At 29.9% G+C, this 25,642-nt stretch overlaps 1 protein-coding gene across 1 annotated transcript in view; it reads right to left on the bottom strand.

The window, feature by feature from the left end:
* LOC140044118 (uncharacterized) overlaps positions 1 to 25,642 on the bottom strand; it is an 85,584-nt gene extending 59,942 nt beyond the window's left edge. The window contains exons 1-3 of the mRNA XM_072088599.1: positions 25,571 to 25,642; positions 25,043 to 25,141; positions 8,937 to 9,035 (exon numbers count right to left, since the gene is read on the bottom strand). Of these exons, the coding sequence (XP_071944700.1) occupies positions 8,937 to 9,035; positions 25,043 to 25,141; positions 25,571 to 25,642 (270 nt within the window). The remainder of the gene's footprint in view (positions 1 to 8,936; positions 9,036 to 25,042; positions 25,142 to 25,570) is intronic.

Genomic DNA, 25,642 nt, shown 5'->3' with positions numbered 1-25,642 from the left:
AAAGCATTGCACTGTATATACAGTATGTATATACTGTAGACAATCTGAGCCTGCATTAAAGAGGTAGGCCCTACTTTAAATGAACTTCTGCTATTGTCTATTCCTATAAAAATGTTTGTTATGTATACAATATAAGAACATATGCTTTTCATTTTCAATAACACATATATAACATTCATTTTTTTCAATTTCCAGATACAGCTGTAAGTTAGTTGAAACAATTTTATGTAATGTTTTATAATTTAGTATATTTTTTCATTTTTCACCTTCTTTATCGGATTTATGTTTTGGGCGTTGAGAGCAACATTCCATTTGTTCAAAACACGAGAAGTAATAGCTTTTGATTTAAAGCATGAGTATACATTTTGCTGTTATGTGTTATGTGTTATTTAATTGTTATAATACATTCATCCTTAATATGTACAGACAGTATGTATGCACAGCTTTTTTATTATTTATGTTTTAGTTTTTTAGGCTAGTTAGGGACGTAGGGGTACACAACTAATCAAGCTCTTTTGAGTTTTTATGTGATTCCTTTTCATTTTTTTTATGTTCTCATATATTGTTGTTGTATATTTTCTTGATTGAGGATGAATAAAGAATATTTGAATTTGAATTTGACATATTGTTGTTATGATTCTTAATTATACTTACAATCTTTTGGAATGGCATCAACTAATAAAGCATATTGCAATAGTCAGCTCTTCTACATAATGTATGGAGGATTTCAATAGATGTTTTCAGCCGGTTAGAATTGATTATGTCATATATTTTGTTAAACCCTGAATCTATCCTTTTTTATATAGCCTTGTTTCTACATAAGTACTAATTTCATGGTAACTGTTTTCATCATCAGATTTTGGTGGGATGAACATGACATAAATTAAGATAAATATGATTACTTCCACGCGAAATTACAGAAATTTTCAAAATTAATGCTTTCATCACTATTGTAAACAACAACACTATTAAGAATAATATAATAGGCAAAGTATGTTTGTGCAAATAGAGTACAAGGAGGAAAACAGTGATGAAAAACAGGATGAACCAGGAGGTAAATTTATATTGAAATTTGTCAAGGTGATTATTGATTAAGGTTGTGGGAAGTGAATTAAGTAAACTAAAACATTTAGTAACTTGTACAATAAAAAGAATAGTCAATGTGAAATAGGGTTAAGAAGGCAATCAGCATGTATGAGTAGCCATAATGTATTTCAAATAATAAGAATGGTCAATGTGAAATAGGGTTAACAATGCCATCATGTACTGTAAGGGTAGCCATAATACATTTAAAATCAAAATCAGTAAAATCATTAAAATAATATTTGATGGTTTAATTGACTTTTCAATTCTTTTAAGGCTTATAATGAAAATACGCATTATTAGTTACAGCAATTGCAGGTGTTGGGTATAAGAAAAAATCTTGTGCGCGTAACTTTATGTGAAGCATGGCATTTTCAATCCACAGAAAGTTACTCTTGATATGACTTAAATTTAAAAAGTGTCAATACAAAATGACGTTTGGTTTTTAATCTATGATCAATCATTTAAATTCATAAAATCGTGCGAAAGTCATGTTGCGCAACTCTGACATTTTTAAAAAGTAGGAGGTGCACAAAACTATACAAAGTTATGAAATATGGAATGAAAGAAGAATAATACAGATAAAAAAAGTTGATGATGATTTTATACAATCACAAGGAGTTATCCGCCAAGGTGTGGATAACTAATTATGCAGCCATTTAACAAAAAAATAATTAAGCTAAAAAATGTTATTATTTGAAATAAAGTGTGGTAGTTGATTAACTTGGATTAATGTAAAACAAAAAAATCCAGATTATTCTGTCCTAGCGACGGATGTAGATATTGAAGGGAAGCGAATAGGTCAAATAGAAAGATGATCTGACCCCATGTGTATACAGGGTAGATGTTTATATTTGTGTTTTTTTTTCTTGGTGTATTAAAACCTTTTTCAAAAGAAAACAAAAAGAGGAATATATTAAAATAAAGAAGATTTAATTTTATGACTATTTATTTGATGTTAAATTATGGTCTTATGGATTGATATTTCATCAGGTATTACAATTCAGACATCTCTGATCATTTACCTATTTCAAAAATAATTGATTATGATTAACTTTCAATAAGGTTGACGTTCTTGACCATTGATACTGAATTACAGATATAGGTGCATTTTGCTTTTATCTTTCTCAAACTGATTCGTCTAAACTGTACAGTTAATCCTAATGTTGGATACATTTTTTTATATACTTTTTGAAGTTAAAAAAAAACCAAAACACTAAAACAACTATTGATGACACCCTCTACACACCCCACCTAAATAAATTTAGTAAACATTAACATAAACTTTTAAAAATTCATAAAAGTTCAAATATTTCAAGATAAAAAGTATAGCCACATTTGTAAAACTCTGTAATTCTATATTCTAAAATGGCAAAGACCTAATCTGTTAATTACCACCTCCCATATAGCCTCTCATTTATATCTGAAACAGAAGTGCTTAATATAATTAATAATTTGAATTCTAGTAAAGGTTCAGAGCATGATTCTTAAAAAGGTTGCTCCATTAATTATAAGCCATCTCACATACGCCATTAATTAATCATTCATGATGGGTTCTGTACCTAATCATATTAAATGTAAATCCTGTATTTAAAAATAGATACTTTTATACCAATCTTAATTTTACCCATTTTTTCAAAAATATAATGAAAAATGTATGCATACAATACCACTTGTCATGCTTTTCTTGAACTCACTAATATAATTCTGTTAATACTGCATTTGAAAGTACTTTTCTAGATTTATCAAAAACTTTTGATGTTGTTAACCATGATATTTTCTAGTTGTTTCGTTATGGTATTTTGGGGCCTTTCATAGCGTGGTTAAAAAGATATTTTACAGATCGAAATCATTATTTCAAATTAATAATTAGTAAATCTTTCAGACACAATATTTTTTTATGCAGATGATACAACTTTATATTTTCATAACAATATTGATGTCTTGTTGAACTTTTTAAATTTAAAGTTAAGTAAGTTAGTAAATTGTTCACTACAAACTAATTATTAAATAATACGACTAAAACTAATTGTATTAGTGAACTTACACACAACAATTGTTATATTTTTTTAATGGAAAATTAATTGAAAAAAGTGAAGTATCAATCCTTGGTCTTTTAATTAGATTATTGGCTGCCAACAATTTTTCTCAAATAAAATATCTAAATATATTAGTATTCTAAAGAAATTAAAATAAAATGTTTTACTTATACATTACTGTAACATTGTTTGGGGCGGTGAAGGTTTATCAATATTGTTTTTAAACCAAAAAATGATGCTTATAACCACAAAATTAAGTATTTAACAAAAATATATTTAAATTTGTTAATTGACAAACCAAGTGAGTTGTACACTATTGATTCTATCACTTTTATGTTGGTTAAATGAGGTTTGCTATGTTTTTTGGATGATTGCAGAGTTTGGCAATTATTTTAAACAAAAAATAATGTTTTATCCCAAATATAGGTGAAATTGTCTTGATTCAACCCTTGTTTCTAATCAGAAAGACTTTTGTATAATAATTGAAAATCATTATCTCTCCAACTACTTTTCTGATAAAATAATATGCTATTGTCTATATTTCTGTTGATTTTATTTATTTATTTTAAGTTTTGGTTCCTGTATAGTTATTACCTTTATTCATGTAATTTATTTTATGTTTTCATGCTACTTTTTAAAGAAATTAATGTAACCTAAATATATTTTCTGTTTTGTATTCATTTGACCATTACAAAAAAAATTGTTTTGAACTTTAACTTGATAATAAATTATTTGATTTTTAACTCATCACAAGCCCTCAAAATGAGTGCTTATGTTTTTCAAGTGGAGTCTGTTAGGGATATTTTGGTTCACTTTTTTCCAAAAGCATCAAATTTGGTATACAGGTTGCCCACCCTATACAAATTAAATTTTTGATGGGCGCCAAGCAAAATGACCCCTTGGGTCACCTAATTTGCATAATTTTAAATGGCGGACACTTTCGCTTAAACAGTCTATATCTCTGAAACTACTGGTCATAGAGAGTTGATTTTTAGCTCAAAATGTTCAGAACATAAACATTCCTATTTACTCTAATGAAGTATTTTTTTTTAAAAAATGACCGGAAGTACCAGTTTTAACCTTTGACCCATATTTTAAAGCATTGCCATATCTCAGTAAATAGTTGTCACAGACAGTTTATTTAAGTGTCAAATTGTTCAGAATATATATGTTACTATTTAGTTTAATGAAACATTTTATCCTAAAATGACCGGAAGTACTCAGTTTTGCCTTTGACCGTTACGGTGTAATTACCAACCTTGTTACGGTTAATATATTTTGATATCCATAAAACTACTTGTCATAGAGAGTTAATGCGTAGAAGACTTCATTTAAGTACTCGATTAGATGAGATTGGGTATTTTTTGTATATACAATTTTCTCATTTCTCATTTACATTACTCTAGACTCACTACAAATAGGACAATCTATTCAACTTTGTTCAGTATACTTTGTTCAATTGCACATGCAAGCAGCCATCTTCGACAAGTGCTCAAAAGTGGGTTGCAAAATAATATCATAAATATACAGTTAACTATACAATTAACTGAACAAATTTATAAATTTTATGTATTTAACAAGTCAATAACTATACATCCTGACATTTTTTTGAAAAGTCTTCTATTAAGCAGAATAGAAACATATATATTCTGAACAATCTGAAACCAAAATGAACTTTCCACTCCAACCCAATAATGAGATATGGCAATTTGCCTGAAAAAACAGGTCAAAGGTCAAATATGGTATTTCTGGTCATTATTTGAGAAAAAACTTTATTATAGTAAATAGAAATGTTTATGTTCTGAACATTTTGACACCAAAATTAACTCTCTATGACAAGTAGTTTTATGGATATCAAAATATATTAACCGTAACAAGGTTGGTAATTACACCGTAACGTTCAAAGGCAAAACTGAGTACTTCCGGTCATTTTTGGATAAAATGTTTCATTAAATTAAATAGTAACATTTATATAACACCTATATAAATTCCGGTCATTTGATTGGACGAATGTGGGTCACATGGCGTGCAATAGTACGCACTATTCAACGATCGTTAAATAGTACTTTTTGAAACATTTTTGTTTGTTATTTAGATGTTATATAAAACAAATAATGAATGTTTTGTATTCGTGTAATGGTACAAATAATGGCACTTGGTGAATGATGAAAGGTTATATCAACTCGGCTTTGCCTCGTTGATATAACCTTTCATCATTCACCTCGTGCCATTATTTGTACCATTGCACTCATAAACATTCATTATTTGTATAATATATTCTGAACAATTTGACACTTAAATAAACTGTCTGTGACAACTATTTACTGAGATATGGTAATGCCTTAAAATATAGGTCAAAGGTTAAAACTGGTACTTCCGGTCATTTTTTTCAAAAAAACTTCATTAGAGTAAATAGGAATGTTTATGTTCTGAACATTTTGGGCTAAAAATCAACTCTCTATGACCAGTATTTTTAGAGATATAGAATGTTTAAGCGAAAATGTCCGCCATTTTAAATTATGCAAATTAGGTGACCCAAGGGGTCATTTTGCTTGGCGCCCATCAAAAATTGAATTTGTATAGGGTGGGCAACCTGTATACCAAATTTGGTGCTTTTGGAAGAAACTGAACCAAACACCCTTATTTCAGCCCTAACAGACTCCACTATATGTACATTTGGATAAAAAGAAAAAGCCAGTATACAATCTAAATTAATAGTTGTGCATTAAATCAGGGCAATTATTAAATAAGTCAATGTACATTTTATTTTGATTTCAAATCTCAGGGAATAATTAATTTATGTGTGAAATTATAGGACAATTCTCAATAAAAAACACATTATAACAATACTGCTTGAACATTAGATGAAGGCTTCAATCACTGAATGTCAGTAATTCTTCAATAATTGACAGAAGGTGAAAAGGTGTAAAACTAATCAAAGATTTAACATTACAAGAAATAATTCAGCAACAGAAGGACTTGATTGTTCCATAGTTTTGTACCACAATACTGTAAATGAAATTCTGTATTTACCTAAAATAATACAAGGTTTAGGTAAAAGGAAAATCAACATTTAGTGCATATTTTATTAATTTTTTTACAAAAATACTACATAGTGTAAATTTTAGTTTATTTAAAATATTAAATAATTCAGTGTTTGAACTATCAAGAACTATTGGTGGTTGGACATTATTGTTGGACACGATACCTGGGTCTTTATACATGCTGATATAGAGAGTAGAAGGCATGGAACCACATTAGCACTATTTAGTCAGTGAAATCGACTAGTAGCCACATGCTAGAAAGATGTCCTATTCACGCTGCCGTGCTGTTTAAGGATATTTTACGAAGATGTGGGTACAATAAGTATCTATTTGGACTGCATAGCATTCGCTGGGTTGGTGTTACCTTAGCCGCTAACGCAGGGGTTTAAGGTAGGTTGTTATAAAGCATGACCAATGAAAGGTAAGCCACATGTTAAAGGTTTCCCAGTTGTTGGGCTTATAGTAATGTTGTTATATGCATTCAGCCATATGTGTACTGTGAATAAAGTGTATGTAGACAAGCAATTTTATGTCTCTTGTCTGTTATTTAACATTCTTGATACGGTGCTCTACTACAGGGGAAGGGAAGTTGGACTATTCTGTCTTAAAGGGTGGAAATGGGAAGATAAATTTAGTTTACTACTAAACTATAGCACAAAAATAAAAATTTGAAGTTGCACAAAAACACCAGAAATGTATTAAAACGTTATATTACATATATTTAGTCATCTGATTATGTTTTTTCCCACACCGTTTATTTTTCCTTTATTGTAACACAATAAAATCAAAAAAATTATGAAACATAACTTATTAGAATGTATGATCAATAGAAATTTATTACCGATTAAGACTTTATATTGGTAACATGAGAGAATTCAACTAGTTAAAGCCATAAAAAAGTAAATAAATGAATTACTTAATGAGGTATTGTAGTTGTAAAATAAACATTTTCTATGCATATTATTAGTTAAAAAATGAAACAAATATTGCTAAATGTGTATGAAATTGGTCTGAATCAAATCAATAAACTAAGAATAATTCCATCTATTTATTCATAGGAAAATTGTTATGGGATATAGTTTTATTGAATTTAATTTTAAAGGAGATAAATCTTAATTTACTCTGTGAACATGAATGTAATTCTATTGAAAAGGTAGGACTATCAAACTGAAACAAGGATGAACAAAGGTCAATATTAGTTTTAAAAAAAGGTTGTACTGAAATAGAATCTACAACAATTAAGAGTTTATAAACAATTCTAATACATTTATATAATGCAAAGTCATTTACATCCATTGATTAAAATATAAAGTTATGCTACAATAACTTGGCATATATTTTTTTTTAATTGTTAAATAGCTTGTACTGAAAATTGAAATTATAATATAAGTTCTTTTAAAAGTAATCTTTTAACATTAATGTTAGAAAATGTTAAACTTTTTAAAATTATTAAAGTTGAACCTTACATATAGCTACTGTATGTTTATCCTCAAAAAGGTTTTGTTTGATAAAGTTGGATGATGGAGATAAATATGAATGAATAAAACATGATATAAAGTGCAACTGCAGACTTTGCGAAGCACTGGTGATCACCATTGTCAGTGGTCTAAAATATGTCATAATGTTAAATGTTGGATACACTCTGAACTTGTTACAGTTGTGTAGAACATTTAAGTCTAAGTTCAGCTTTCTTGTGTTTCTTAGTGGTATTTCACCTCTAATGTAGGTTGTTTAGTGTTAAACAATTTCCATTTATTTTTTGTTTACTATAATTTACTATGTGTGTATGTATATCTAAATAAATTTTAAGAAATAAACATTTTTTTAAATAGACTAAAAATATTGCTATGGATCAATCATCACCTAGTTATGCTAATGATGATTTGTTTATTTTTTTATTTTGTATGACATTGTAATGGTGGTTTGATACTGTAATTATTATGTAAGGTGATTTGTTAAAAACTAGGTACGGTAAATAACTTACAAAAATTATATTTGTGCCGCTATTTCAGTTTTATTTATGTTTGTTAATCCTGAGTATAAAGAAAGAATAAATGTGGCAGATATACTATCTGTATCTTATATTGTATATGGAAAAAATAATTACAACCTAATAACAAAGAACTATAATTGTGGTGTGTATTAAAAGATCACTTTAGCTCTCAACCAAATTCTGCATCATCATTCTTGGGATTGGTGGTGGTTACTATAACCAGGAGGTGGTTGGAGTTGGTGGTGATGTTGTTGAAAGGAATAAAGGTAAATGAGTATGATAATAATTATAAAATAAATGAATACAGTCTATATGTCTATCAACTAGCATCTTTGATCATTTGTACCTCTATGTGATATATAGGTAGAATCATAGTGTTTCAAAAGTTATTAAACAGTTTTGTGAAAATGAACTAAAAAAAATTGAAATTTTGTGTAATAGAAGTGTACATAATTCCGACTTAATTACTGTATATCTACACTTTGGAATAAGGATTATATTTCAATAGTATGTTGCTGTAGTTTTTATTGTTTTATAAAGAGTTCAATGGAAATGTTTAAACATGACAAAATGTATAGTGTCATAGCAATTTTTATGACTAAATATCAGAGAAAAAAATATATTGAAAAACTTCAAATAATGCCAATTCTAGCATCAATACAGTTAAATAAAAACATTAAATAGCATTATAACATGCAGATATTATTATTCAAAAGATCATTATATTTAAAATACAAAATATCAAAAAATATGACTATGAAAGAATGTATAACTTACTATGTTTTGGATACTGATGTCTGACCCTGCATCAACCAGCAGGTTACAGCAGGCTGAGTGACCTGCCTTAGCTGCCCAATGCAAAGCTGATTCTCCAAACTAAAATATAAAATCATACAAGTTACATCTTTTACATATTTATTGGTTAATTAATATTTTATATAATTATACATCCATTAAGTGTCAATTTTCAAATTCAATTTGTAACTTGTATTTGCTGTGTGTGTTGTGATCATATACGCAATGCACACAAATACTATCAAATTAGCTTTTTTAAATTTTATTTCTACTTTTGTATACATTTTTATTATTATTCCAGTTTTTACATAAAAATGTTGTTGCCGGGTATTTAAATTAATTAACTTTTTTTTTATTTAATATTGTTTAAATATTAAACTACTGGATTGGTTTGGTGTACAAACTTTTACTTTCAGGGGCATGTTTAAAACTTCAATATATTTAAATTATCTTTTGTGCGATCATAGAGCAAAGAAATAGTTCATTGCTGTATGGTGTGATGGTGGCATTAGCTAGTACAAGTTATTGTGAGTGTAGCATATCCTATTTTATCGATTGCTTTGGTACTTTCATTTCAATTGGAAGCCTTGCACATGGAATATTATTTTGTATGTAATGCAAATCTATTATTTTATATTATCAGAGATAATGGCCTGCACTATTCTAAAGAAAGATTTGTTAGTGTACCAACAAAACATTGTCCGTTTTAAGAGGTTTGACGTACACACATTAGTCTAAATATTGATTGTAACAATATTAATGTTGAGTTTAATCTGATAAAAAAACAAGGCCATATACATGGCTGCAGTCGTGTGCGCAAATTTGAGTTAGTGTTCACCGACCGACCAACATAGTGAGCTGTAGAGTCACGTTGCACACGACTAAAATAGATAAACAAGTTAATTTTAGACATCTTTTTGAACCACATAACAGATATATGTATAAACATGTTTTCATTTTTTTTATTTGTTAGATCAAATGGACAGTTTTTAGAAATACCATGACCATTTCCATACCTCCCTGGATAGCTCAAGCCTGTCTTTAAAGTGGGTGAAGGTTTGGCTGATACCAAACAAATCATATCAATGTAAAAAATATTAAAATTTATACATTTTAATAGATTTTATAACATCTTTATTATTTGTGTTTTATATTTATAAATATATCCGTCATTACGGATTGGACCCCATTGGAAATAAGTTTACTTTTTTGTCGACTTAATGGGTTATCCAGGTATTCTTTTAATACATTGTATATTTTAACTTTTTATGTATGAATATCGAATAAAATCAATCAATCAATTGACTTATTAAAATGATTAAAATTTACACCAAAAAAAATGTTATATTCTTTTTATTTCAAGGATATAACAAAAACAATCACTGGAAATAAGACATTATACAGTAATTATAAAAGAAGTAATAAACATTATTTATTCATATGTATACATACTGACATTTCAAACAAATTTAATGCAACTAACAATTATCTAATAAAAAATTATATAAATCCTATATAACTAATTTAAAACAAAAATAAATAATCTGATATTAATATATTATTTTGATGAACATTGAAGACAAAAAGTTCAATATATTGTGTATAGGATGTGAATAATATTCACTGAGGCTAAAACTTTCATAGTAGACCATGCTCACCAGGAGTATACCAATAAACAAATAAAGTGCTGTATGTTCCATAATCATTGCTTATCCCATCAACATTTTTTATACTTCAGTAAATAAAATAAATAAAAAAGTTAATTTTCAAAAGTAAACAATAATTTTCGCACCAGTCCTTTAGGCAGTTACATTCAAGAGAACGGAAGCATTAGCCATGCAGAAGCTTATAATAGATTACTGAGGCTGAAAAAATGGGTATTTAGAAACACAAACTGGGCATGAGCACACCACAAAGCAGGTCTGGTAAGAAAGTCTAAATGGGAATTTGTAAACTCAAACTGGGCATGTGCACAGAGGGTCTTTGAGATATGTACAGTATGCAGACATTAGTTTGTAAGACCTATGTTCAATAAACAATAACTGTGTTTTGGCTGTCAACATAGAGGCCAAGTATAATTACCATCATATATATCATTGAAGAATGGTCAAAACAATCCTTTCTATATGGTAAATATTTTTGCCAAATGGGGTGTATACAGATGACAATTGTTTGATTAGTGTGTATGTTTGTCGGCTGCTGCTGTACAACGAAGGCTCATGGAAAATTATACATTTTTTGTTCACTGAAATGTATGGGTATGAGTGGGTCACTCCAACCTTAGGGAGTAATGCCACTCAGAATATGCATAGTACTATAGTCTATAGTAATTTAAACTATATTTATGTTACACAAAATGTTTACTACTGATTTTTAAACAAAAATAATTGATAATAAATCTTTATTTCTTAAATTATTAAATAGAATATCAATTTAAAAAATATCATTTAATGAAGAAAGAAAAATATTAAAAACCGTTATCTCAGAAAGTCTTTTTTTACAGTAAAAATTATTTCTTGTTTATTTTTATTCATTGATGTCTGAATTATTGGAATTCTGAAAGTTATTTGCAGACAGAAAACACCATAGAATCTCACCTTTTAAATAAGTTTCGGAATTTGTTTAAATAGTGAGATTGCTCTGTAGAAATAGATTCAACTGGCAGGACCAGTATGATGTAGTGAAACAGAAAGATGTGGGCCAGTATGTGTACCAATTAGAATTAAAAGAACATGTATGTCATGTCTGGCCAATTTATCTATATTTTATTTTATTGTGATTATCAACCACATGTGTATTCATACTTTATAAGGTATTTAGATGCGCAAAGAAAGAATAATGTAAGGTTTATTAATTTATTACTATACATTATACAAATGGAACATACTTTTGTTGAGTAGATAATATTTAAACATTACATTCAATCCAATCAACTGTTGGTGTGAACGATGAAATAAAGTATGACACCCCTAAAGTGTAAAAATTAAATAAACTTAAATACAGAAAAACAGTTTAAAATAACATTTCACATTTCATTGAGTTCAGACAGGTATTTGAGGCAAGTTTTTCTTAAGTGAATATATAAATGAAAAAAGGGAAAACTATCTAAAACTAACTAGACTATCTTTAACATTTGGAGGCAAGTTATGAACAGACGTGGAAATGAATTAAAAATATTATAATGAGCAGAATTCGTTCTTGAAATACTATGGACAAATACTACAGAATTAAGGTGGCGCAAAATTTGAGTAATGTAATTAATGTTTCGTGGCCAATACATTTATAGCGGCCGAAAATGTTGGCCAAAAATGTTGGCCAAATTAGGGCTAGTAGACCTTGATATACATAGTGTAAGCCTCTATGATAGGGTCTACTTTACCAGAACAGAAGATCAATGTAAATATTGCAGTATAGTATAAAGTCATTTTGATAACAGCATAAAGAATTGTAGTACAAAACAGTCCCATATAATAAATGATAATATGTGACTAGGAAAACAGTTAAATGGAGAAACAATTAATGTAAAGTACATTTACATTTGTTTTGAAGATAATGTGTCATCATTGTTTAACTTTCATTTTCAAGTGCATGTGTATGTAAAATGAAATGTGTGAGCTCTCACTGTAAGTATGCGTTTAGGGCTTTTGTACATTCCTACTAATAAATGATATTCAAATTGTTGCAACTTCATTTTAATTATTGTTTTTTAAATATTTCTGATCTACTGATTTCTCAAGAAAATACAACAATCCTTAAACAAATTTCTGCCAAGAGCACCAACTTGGCATCATAGTTTTTGTTCACTATAATGCTTTTTTTAATTGTCGTACACAAAGGTCATGTGTTTATTTATTGCAATTCAAAAGATTTCTATGCATAATAACATGCCTACCAAAAATCTAATAATGTTATCAATACTACACACTACAACAAAAATTGTAATTAGAATAATCAATTTAACATGTTAAATCAATTGCATGTTTTATCCATGTATAATAATGTGTATAAAAAAAAGCATTATATAATATAAACATTAAAAAGGTGTTGCATTATAGGAATGCTAAATTGTTTAAGTCATTGATAATCAACTTAAATAGTATCCAGAGGTTTTTGCACACTGGCTGAATATTTAATTCAGATAGTATCGTAATATCAGGTATAGTATAGAGTCTGGGCCTGTCATCACAATCACCATGGATACGTGACTTTAGTAACACATATTATTTTCCTTTTAGTATATATATTATTTTAACTTTGAAAGAATCAAATTGAGCTCAGGAGGCCATGCTTCATTTATACTACAAAGTAAACTCAAGAGGAAAGATGTAATCTAAAACTTGTTTAGTTGGGGGTAGGGGGGGGCGGAGAGGTCATAAAATAAAAATTCCATTAAAAACTTTGCTCTGCGAAACATTTTTCACCATCTCAAGAGTTTATACTACCCTATTTCCTATACAGAGGATTTTAGCTCTGTCTTAACCCCAGCTTTATACTATAAAGACTGACAGATCTCAAACTTTTGGGATTTATTAAAAAATAAAAGAACCTTGATAATATAAGTTATAATATAATAATAATAATAAAATCATTTTTGTAATGGAGCTTGTTCACAAACATAATGTGTGCATAAAACATATGCAAAATAAAATCTAAAAATGACCACAAAAGATTACAACAGGAAAAATTGATTAATAGATTAATACAATTTAAAGAATTAATAATAACACATAAAATGAGTTTTTCAATACTCTATAAAGAGTTGTAAAATAATTTTGCAATATCGATATGAATAAACTACCGTATATTTCGGTGTATAAGTCGCACTTTTGACACGCAAATTTGACCTCCAAATTAAGGGTGCGTCTTATACACCGAACATAAATGCCTCACCACACAGATTGTACATAGGCCTAGGCTATCACCTCGTTTGCTAGGCCTGAGTAGGCTAGGCCTAGCTACAGTAACTAACTAACGTTACGGCAACCTGCTTCTGCCTAGGCCTAGTTTTCAAGTCATTTTAGCATGATGTTATACTAAATATGATGAAAAGATTTGTTCATTATGGCGCTCCGATAAAATTTCATTTGTAAACGTTTACGTCGTACGATTGGAATAGTATTTATTTATACAGTAGTTATACGCACGATCGCCGTACCCCAAGCGCAAGCCCTTCTTTTGGTGGCACATGGTGTACGGTATTCGACTAGTATATTCTCCAGGTGATTATAGCATGGACCTAGCGTACACACTTCTCGGATACATAGATACTAATCGAATACGATTGTCTGTGAAAACGTGCGCCCTCTCGAAATGATCGAGCGAGGCTAGCCCACACACGTGCGTGTTACACACACGGTCATGCACTCGATGTTGCGGCGAAACTCATGAATAACAAGTGAGAAAGAACTTGTTGAGGCTGGGCGCGGCCGAGCCTAGGTAAGAAAAAACCTAAATAAAGGACGCCGTTGTAGATATAACAAAATATATTATCACAATAATATTGATTACAATTTAAAAAAACATTGTTTTGATGAAATATAAGGTGCGTCTTATACATCGACGATATAAAAAATACCGATATTTTACTCTCAGTTGAGGGTGCGTCTTATACACAGGTGCGACTTATACACCGAAATATACGGTATTTGATTTGTTTTCTTTCTTAATAGTTCCATAATTTATAAATTCATTTCATTTCAAGTAACATTTATTATTCTTTTAAATAGAACATTAACATTTGACAAAAATAAAGAATTAAAATAATAATAAATATACTTTTGCTTCAAAAAATAAACATATACAATTTTTTTTAATTGCTAAAAAGAAGAGGCAAAACTAGAAGTTACTTGTGGCGGGCAAGCCATGTACAATAAAACAAAAATACAGAACAAAACACATACAAAAAAAAACAGACAAATAAACAGGACACTAAACGATATAAATGGTAATTATTGGAATTTAGTAGCCATATGCGGCAGAGGAGATGAAAAACGGCTAACAATAATCATTTAAAATATACTAGTAATTTGATGAAATGTAGTTTTTTACTTAAAATACAGAAAACAATTCCTTGAGATCGGGGTACATGTGATATCATTAGGAAGTGCATTCAATAATTTAGAGGTACTTATTAGACATTACTACAGTGACATACTTTAAGAAGTATGAATGAAAAAATGTCTAAGTAACAGAAAAAAAAATATAAATGTATTTATGATTGATTCCAATGTCCAAATAGAAAAAGACAAAAAGTATTTTATTTAATTACCTTTTCACATATTGTCTAGTAGGCCTATTATAAGCCTAGATGCCTAGGCTAACTCTATTGGTGATGTAACCATCATTTAGTTTTTAGAAAATCATAACATTTAAATAGTACACCTACCGTACTCACTATTAAACAATAGTTTCACACTTTCATTTACTGTATATATGCCAGTTAATCAAAATGGTCATTTTAATTTCAAAACATGACACTAGCTTAGCTTACTCTAGTAATGCACATTAATTGTATTATTAGTCTTACTAGATATAAACCAAAATTTAAACCAGTAGCCCTATGGTATTCGTATACAACATGTGAGTTGTTTACTAAGGCATTTTTAGCATACTAGAGGGTGAGCTCGCTTCGCTCGCTCCCCCTCTAGGAAGTGTAGACGATGGTTCTCGGAATGATAATGTTCTCCTTATACATTTTCTGTCGGTTACCATTATTGAAAATGCTTGACATTCGTAAAACTAAACTACTTTGTTTCACAGTGTTTTAGATGATTAATAACATTTTAAAGTATAGTTTTTATTGTTTGGTAGGGCCCTTTGGGGAGGCGGAGGTCATTTGAGGGAGGTGCTTATTCGAGGGATATATGTTAAATTTTTTAGTTCTAATAATATGGTAACATTAATAATAAAATGAAATCCTCTCATAGATATGAAAAGTGGTAAAAAAGAATAACAAATGCTTGGTAAATTGCAGATAACAGTGCGGTGAATTCTACTACAAATAGTATAATTGTGTTATTATAAATATGTGGATGGACGTTTATTAGATAGTTGGGTTGTGGGGGGGGGGGGGGTTATTATTCAAAGTGATGTTTTATTGGAGAGGCGTTTATTCAAATGAATACCATCCTAATAATTATTAATACATTATTTAATTTAATCATCTTTTGAAACTAACTGCCGTGACAGAGTGGGCCCAAGAAAGAAGACATTACGGCTTGCAACATGGGCAGACATCTCGGTCCTAACGGGACACAGGAAGATAGCCTACAGTTATTCCTGCAAGCTTACTCAATAAAACTCAGCTATCGGGATTTCACTCGAAAAATGTCTTATCAAATCTCCCTATGTAATTTTATAATACTATTCCCCACAATATATTCTGATTCTTTATGGCGTATATTTAATTTGATCTTTATTAATTTGCAGTATAATTCCTATTATTTAACTACTGTACCTTCACACACGTGTGGTATGTTTTAAAATAAACAAAAAACTGAAATGGCTATGATTAATGGCCAATTTTTTTTTTCGTCTTCCAAAGGGACACTGTATTGATTGATGGAAAGTGCCTGTTTCCAGTCACCTTTAAGGTCAAATCTATTATTTTAACTGCTCCCTTGTGTATAAAAGAGAGAAAATATTTGAAACTAAGTTGAACTTATCTTAAACCCGGAAATTACTTTGACCGGGAAGAATTGAAATTGAGAGGAAAATCCAATGTTGAAATCATAAATGTTGTTAAAAAACTCTTTATAACATCTTCCTAAGATATAAATATGGAACAATAGCGTCGGCGTGCACACTAATGTTATCAAATCTACGTTTCGCGATACATCTCGGATAGATAAGGTAGGTATCCAAGGCGGAGATTTGTAGAGAAGTTTTTGCATTGTGCTCGCCTATGTCAGAATTAACCATAATTTATATATAGATACACAAAATTAATATATTATGATTTGTTTTATTTGATTTGATTTGTTTAATCAATTTTCAATAAATATTCAATAAATGTTCTGCTTATATTAAAAATACATAAAATAATAATTATATAAACACTTGATAATAACCAATAAAAAACATAGTATGTGTAGAAGGAAACCTATATAAGTTTAAAAACTTTACGCCTAGGCTCCCTGCAAAAATTTATAAAAAAGTTGGGAAGAAGATGATACAAAATACGATATAAATCCAAATAAAAAGGAAGGAGAAGGAGAAGCGAAAACATCAGACAGTCGAAGATTCAGGCAAGCTCATTGAAAAAAAAGGTAATTTTCAAAGAATGCAATACCATGAAAGATGGAGTTTAAAAAAAAATTAATTTTTTTGGGTGCCACCCATCGAGTAATATAATTATAAAATTATAAACAAACCCTCCTACTGTATTTTGAATGCTACAAATTGAAAAAAATATTTATTTGTGATAATACTTAAGGAATTTTAAATATTTTAAATTGTATTGAACAATTTGAATTAATTAAATAAATGTTTCTATTTCTGATTATTATGCTTTATTATTTAAATTCCTTTTACATATCACTATTACATACTGTAATTTTTTTTGGGGGAATAAAGTTACCTATATATATTACATACTGTCATGTGAATAACCTTTAGTGTAGAGAACTCAAATTCTTATTTACAGTAAAATTAAAGGGCTATGGACATCTCTGAGTGAAGACATACTTGCTCTGCATAATATTTAATTCCCAACAGTTGATCATTCTAAAGTCATTACATTTTACTAAGAATATAAGCCTGAGTATTCATAACACATTATTAGTGCTTTATCTCGAACTATGAATACAAGAAAAACACAAAAGCATAGTATAGGTAAAAAAACTGAGCCTATACTGAACATGCTATGAATAAACAAGCACGAATGTGCGATACTTGGGGTACAGCAAAAGAAGCTGTAATGACGTCAGAAGACGGGATGTAACGTCACATACACATCAATAACCTTGCTACCAAATACGGTTATTTTTTGCTATTTCCGGGAGCAGAAGTACTACAACGAATAAGGGAGGAGTAGTACTTTATAAATCGCACTTTTTTCGATTGGTACCATGTTTATGACGTCATAATTGACGATTGAAGTATGAACATTTTCTCTCTATAGCTTTGTTCACCTATTACCCTAGTATATGCATGCAATGTTTCAGAGCTGGCAGACAATGCGTAAAGAACTAGTAGGACTTGAAAGTTGGCTCTGTAGTATCCAGATGGAAAAGAAGAGAGAGTCCTAGACTCGGGTACCCCAAGTCAAAAATGTTGAATGAATGTATTGAGTGGTGAAATGGGTAGCTTAGCAGCTGATAAATACTAGGATTGACAAGGAAAGAGCATCACTAAAGCAAGGCTAACAAGCATTGCTAAACAGAAATGTTATGGAACTTCAAAGTAAAAATTAAGGATAAATTTAAAGCTACAACGGGTAGTTTGACATGAATGTGTGAAACATCAAATCTAAACAGGATCAGGATACAATAGCTACATGGAAGCTGAATTGCTACGAGTTGAAAGGCATTCTAGATGCTACAGCCTAAGATTTGGTAACATCAAGGAAAAGATCGAATGCAACTTGTAAAGGACATATTTAAAACTGATCTTGGCTTAAATAATATTTTGATTGAAAAATGCACACTGAACTGGAAAAATCAAGGTGAAGATCTACAGTATGCCTAAGACACATTATCATTTATAGGCGCAGCCGCAGAGATCCATTGTAATTCGAAAAGCTAAGGCTATGAAGGCAACAAACTTTTATGCCGGCTGCCGACATCCAGAAAAAGCATTTAATGAAGGAAAATGATTAAAAATGGTAATCTTTAAACATACTATGTTGGTCATGACTTACAGTAGGTAGGTACAATATACAATTGATAGTTTATGATTCAGAAATTCTAAACAAATCACCACCTTTGTCATACGCATAATGTATTTAATAAAACTGTTATGAACATTTCAGAACACAATTATTGATTTTTTTTATTACAAAATATAACCAGAGTTATTATTGACAAAAGAACTATATGAGATTCGCTTTTTATAAATCATTAAACAAAAAAGAATTCTATAAGTGGCTTTATTTACAAGTCAACTGAAATCTAATAACATAGAGAAATTTGCGGTTATTATAAATTAATTGTTTTAATCAAATTTAATAAGCATAATCTATTTAATAATTGTTCTATATCATCTTATCAACTATTGTACTTTTTTCCCACAAAAACTAATGCAGAACTTATTGATTATTTTTAAACAAACAATAGGCCTACCAATTTTGATATTTTATCGGGTATTACAATTCAGACATCTCTGATCATTTACCTATTTAAAAAATAATTGATTATGGTTGATGTTCCTGACCATTCAGACTGAATTAAGCCCTTTTCACATAGAATTGCGGCAATATCCCAATAAGCAAGCCGGTATTATTGCCGGTATTATTGCCGTTATTTTACCATTTTCTGTGTGAAAGGCCACAGTGAAAAGGCGCAATATTTAAAGATTACTGTCTTCATAAAATAGAGGTCGCACTTTTTTAGAAAAAAAAATGGAGGGTACTGCCGACGAAACATGCCTAGTCTGGGTTCCAGACGGAGTTTTGTCTTAATATTAGTTAAAAGATAAATATTTTGGCACATATGGCGTTTCATACGTATACTACTTGATTTTGGATACTCCGTCTGGGGAAACACGCACAAGTCACGTGGTTTGACACCAAGAATTCTTGGTGCATACGATTATCCGGTTGACTAGTTTCAGCTGCATGCGATTGGCGACTCTCTCGTGTACACCGTTTAAATATTCATATTTCAGAATTTCAAAGACTCAACAACTAAGATGATGCGCATGCGCTATGTCACGTTTAGATAATGTGTACTTGGGTACATTTATGAAAGTTCTGAAGGCTAGAAATTATTTCATATGCCTAGTAGTCTGGTAAACATTTGATGGGATCTTTGAAACATGAAAACTCGTCTTGATATATATGATAGGCTAGCTTCTCCGCAAATCAAACATTGAATGGATCATTTATTACGCGGAGATAATTTTGATCTAATTCCCACCCAGACCCAGTCCTGTTCTGTGTGGTGGTGGTGTAGCCCTGTTGTGTGACGGTGGTATGTAGGCCTACTTCATTGGCGTTTTATTTGGCAGGTCATACGTGCGAGTTCAGTAGGACCTACGAAAGAGGCCTAGGCCAAGGACTAAACAATTAATAAACAAAACAACTTGGCATTACTATTTTATATTTCAACAGTCTCGATCGTACATACTCGATCTCTTTCATTTTGAAACACAATGATCATTGGTTGATTCGAAATCCATATTTACATACCGCCCGCCCCATATAGCCAATACGGTATGATAACATACGTCATTCTTATCGTTTGTTTGCGGTCTGCAAATCGATTTCTATACGTGTTTCACAAGTCTGTATTTTCAGACAAAAATCGCGGTCGAAATAAAAACAAATAAATAAAAAAAAAAGATAATACAGACTTGGGGCAAGTCTAAAACATGCCATGCGCGCACATGTTTACTGATGTGGTTTGGTGTGTCTGTCGTTTAGTTTTATTGGTTTTTATTATGATGCATAAAACCTATATTTTTGCCCATCACCACTCCGTGCTACTAACTGCCCGATCGTGATGGCCATTATACAGAAACAAGCCTACAAATAGACGCGAATTTAATTATCAGAAGCTGTTAAAAGCTAGCACCAGGCGCGCACACCAGAGGATATTCCCGCTAGAACTATGCTTACTAGGGCCTATAGGCTTACGTACGTTACAGCAAGTTAAATAATCTTTGGACCAACATCTGTTATATTTTTATTATTATTGCCCGTATTCTTCCATTGTATTATTTAACCTAAACAAATATATATTGATATAATCTAATAATTTGACCTAAAATAATTGCCACAGTCTTTCTCAATCAAGTACAATGTCCCAAATTTATCAATGCTTCGCTGCGTAAGCAGGCCTTATATCGTGGACTCTTCACACAGATCAGGCTTACAGTACGACCGTGACGGTAATAGTACTGCAATTTTACTAGGCCCAGAGGTGGTCTAACGGTAGCCTGCATTAAGGGGTTTTTACCCTTTTGGCACATATAGAGATATAGGGGCATTTTGCTTTGATCTTTCTCAAACTGATTCGTCTAAACTATACAGTTAAGCATAAACTTTAACAAATTCATAAATGTTCAAATATCTCAAGATATAAAAAGTATAGCAACAATATTACTGCACTCTGTAAAATTTCAAAGAAAAAAATGCTACAAAACTAAATTCAATCAGATTAAATGTAACATATAACAAATGAGAAGTAATACATTCTGTAATTAATCCCGGTTAAAAAAGTAAAGATACACCTCATGTTAAAAAAATTAATGATGAATATTTTTATGATACAAACCTAATTAGCCAGAATGTAATTACATTATTTTTAAAAAATGTGTAAAACTCTGTAATTCTAACCTAAAAATACCAAAGACCTAATCTCTTAATTACTACCTCCCATAAAGCCTCTCATTTATATCTGAAACAGAAGTGCTTAATATAATTAGTAATTTGAATTCTAGTAAAGGTTCAGAGCATGATTCTTAAAAAGGTTGCTCCTTAATTATAAGCCATCTCACACACGGCATTAATTAATCATTCATGATGGGTTATTTACCTAATCATATTAAAATTTTAAGTTAATCTTGTATTTCAAAACGGATATACAGTACTTTATATTTTAATATATACCAATCTTAATTTTAACCATTTAAAAAAAAAATATTGAAAAATGTATGCATACCATACCACTTGTCATGCTTTTCTTGAACTCACTGATTCTGTTAATACTGCATTTAAAAACAATTAATTTCATTAAGTACTTTTCTAGATTTATCAAAAACTTTTGATGTTGTTATCCATGATATTTTCAAGTTGTTTCGCTATATACAACTTTATTTCAATATTGATGTATTGTTAAACTTTTTAAATTTAGAGTTAAGTAAGTTAGTGAATGGTTCACTACAAACCAATTATTAATTAATACGGCTAAAACTAATTGTATTAGATATAAACTTGCACACAACAATTGTTATATTTTTGTAATGGAAATTAATAAGTGAAGCATTCCTTGGTCTTTTAATTGGATTATTGGCTGCCAACAATTTTTATCGAATAAAATATCTAAATTTATTAGTATTCTAAAGAAATTAAAGTAAAATGTTTTACTTATACAGTACTGTAACATTGTTTGGGCTGGTCATTACGCCCCCTCTAATTCGAGAGTGAAGGTTTAGAAATTATTTTTTAAACCCAAAAATGATGCTTAACCACAAATTTAAGTATTTAACAAAAATATATTTACATTTTAATTGACAAACCAAGTGAGTTGTACACAACTTATTCAATCACTTTTTTGTTGTTTAAATGAGGTTTGCTATGTTTTTTGGAGGATTGCAGAGTTTGGCAATTATTTTAAACAAAAACTTATGTTTTACCTCAAATATAAGTGGAATAGTCTTCATTTAACCATTGTTTCTAATTAGAAAAACTTTTATATAATAATTTTTCTGATGAAAATAATATGCTATTTTCTATATTTCTGTTGATTTTATTTATTTATTTTAAGTTCTGGTTCCTGTAATGGTCATTACCTTTAATCACATTTTATTTTATATGTTTTCATGCTACTTTTTAAACAAATTGTGTAACTTACATATATTTTCTGTTTTGTATTCATTTGACTATTACGAAAACAAGGCCAACATCCATAAGTCGCGTGCTAAAACGCATAGTGATACCGGACCGACGGACCGACAGACAGACCGACAGACCGACCAACCTACATAGTGAACTATAGAGTCGCGTCCACGGGACTAAAAATTGTATTGAACTTTAACTTGATAATGTTGTTATTTGTTTTTCAACTCATCACAAGTCCTCAAAATGAGTGCTTATGTTTTTCATATTACATTTGGATAAAAGAAAAAGCCAGTATACAATCTAAGTTAATAGTTGTGTATTGAATCAGGGCAATTATTAAATACATTACTAAGTCAATGTACATTTTATTTTGATTTCAAATCTGAGGGAATAATTAATTTATGTGTGAAATTATAGGACAATTCTCAATAAAAAAACATTATAACAATTATACTGCTTGAACATTTAGATGAAGGAGAAACGATAGACATAATGATGATAGTATGACCATGTTAACGGCGAATTATGTATGATAAGCCGTAGTATACGTTAGAGACTTGCTTCACGGCGCCGTGTCAATTGTTTCTCTGTTTGTTTTTATTTTAGTTTACCGGATGAACGGATGGATAGAAATAAAGTGAGCAAGTATAGCTCAACAAAGAGAAGCTATTCTTCTGTGGTTTTGTCCGCGTTTAAACTGCGGGGGTTCCATGTAGAACAAGGACATTAGGTTATGTTTTTTTAAAGATGTATTGTCCCCCACGTGAAAAAATGAAGAATAATTACATCAGACTTTCATAGGTTATTTGTAGTTTTAATCAAGTTAATCAATTGCGTAGAAAAAAACGAAGAAAAAATCATGTTTTCACTACAATGACACCAAACCAAAAATCCATTGGCTGGCAGGCAATTTGACTTGTTTGCTTTAAATTACAGTTTTTTCAGGTAAATAATTTTTTTTTCCAATCCAAGTTTTGGTCAAAGTTGATAACTATTATATGATATTAAAATGGCATAATCAACAAAAAAATGTAAAAAAAAATTGTTCAGGGGGACAATACATCTTTAAATAATGAACATGTCCATATCATTTGTTGTATGAGAGAAAATCTGTGAAAATAACATATATGGCTCTGTGGTCTAGTGGTATGATACTCGCTCTGTAAGCGAGAGGTTGCATGTTCGAATCCCGCCAGAGACATTATTTCATACAACTAAAAAGTATGGAACTTTCGCCAATGAGCTATTATGAGATTATGTTCCGAATATGAGCACTGTTTCTATAATTTACAGTATGATTTATATAAAATTCTCATATATAATATATAATAGGTAGGCCTATAACTCTGTTTAATTTAAGCATCGTTATGCACATGTTTATAGCTATGAATATGTACGAACACAAGTTAACAAAACACTGAGTTCTAGATTATTAAACAATTTTAGGTAGGGTATGATAAAAAAATAGCTAAAAGTACAGTTTTTCTTGTTCAAACATTTAATTCTTTATATCAATGTATAGAGTAATGTCTACTCTACATTTTAGTAGAAGAAGAAGTTTAATATTTGATTCAATTTGAATTCAGTTTAAATTTTATGCCATTACTTTACAAATAACATATCCTGAAATCAGAAAAACTACAAACTTTTGTGACAACATCAGTATAACAAAAATGTATTCCCCAAAGTTGTTTGCCTTTTATCCATTCACACAAGGTCCAAGATACCATTACCATCAGACACGTGCCTGACACATCAAAATTGTGCAGCATGAAACAAATGAGAAATGCATGAAATGCATTCAATAATATTTTAATCGTGTATTAAAATGAGCATTACTAATGTAATGATTAAAAAAGTTTAAAAAAGATTGATTAAACAAGAATATTCTGAGACAGATACAATGCAGGATCTGCATTAGTTGTAGTTGTCATACCAACAAGCAACTTCAAGCACTAAGCAATCTAAGCGCTATAGTTTTCATGACATTTATTTAATAGAGAATAACTAAATTACAGTAATCCACCAAATGATTGCTAGATTAACTGCAGCTTTTTAATAGCCCAAAAAATAGCATTTTAAACTTGTTTATTTTTTTTGTTAATGTTGACTTGTCTGCACAATCTTGATGGTAAAAATATGTTAAATTCAAGATGTAGAATAGTTAGACAATTTAATAAAAATTTCAAATAAGAAAAAAATATGAAGGTATTAACAAGTAGCCTCTATACCATAATAAAATAATTACATTCTTAGGCTACATTTTGTGCTATTCTGTTTGAGGAACAAGCATTTTAAACTAAAATGAATAAAATTTAGGATTCTGATCCTGAATGGTTCTCAATGCAAAAATTAATTTATGACTTACATGATTTTGTTGGTCCACTGCTGCTGCCATGTCTACCAACATTTGGCAGACATCGACATGACCATATCCTGCACCCACATGCAATGCTGTATCGCCATTCTATTTAACATTTAAAAAATAAACATGTTAGAGAAATGCACATTTTTGTTAATAATAAAACAAAAAACAAAATGACAACCTTTACATAAAATATCACAGTTGAATAAAAACATATCTTATACTAGTAAGTACAGAATACCTGTTACAATTATAGTTTAAAACTTCACAGTACAATCAGTCAGTTTGATACCTCATTACCCCCAGGCGCCTCGCCCTAATTGCGGTCACTTTCTATTCCCCATATGTATGGATGCATGCAATAACAAAAACAGACAAAATAATAAAGATGTTATGGTTATATGGTATTAAAGTCTATTTGAACATGATACATATTTGAGGAATGTGACTTTGTCACCTTCACTAAAATCAGGTCACATACTATAAGCACTAAGCGAGTATGACCATACTGATGTAGCCATACCCCTGTACCAGACACCACACAATATAGAATTTGGTATATTTGAATGATTGTTCAGATGTTTTGCCCAACTCTGACGTCAT

The sequence above is a fragment of the Antedon mediterranea genome, chromosome 3 (genome assembly GCF_964355755.1).
Source record: "Antedon mediterranea chromosome 3, ecAntMedi1.1, whole genome shotgun sequence".
NCBI lineage: Eukaryota > Metazoa > Echinodermata > Crinoidea > Comatulida > Antedonidae > Antedon > Antedon mediterranea.
Note: the sequence above shows the minus strand (reverse complement) of the source record. Positions and strands in the feature narration are given on the sequence as shown.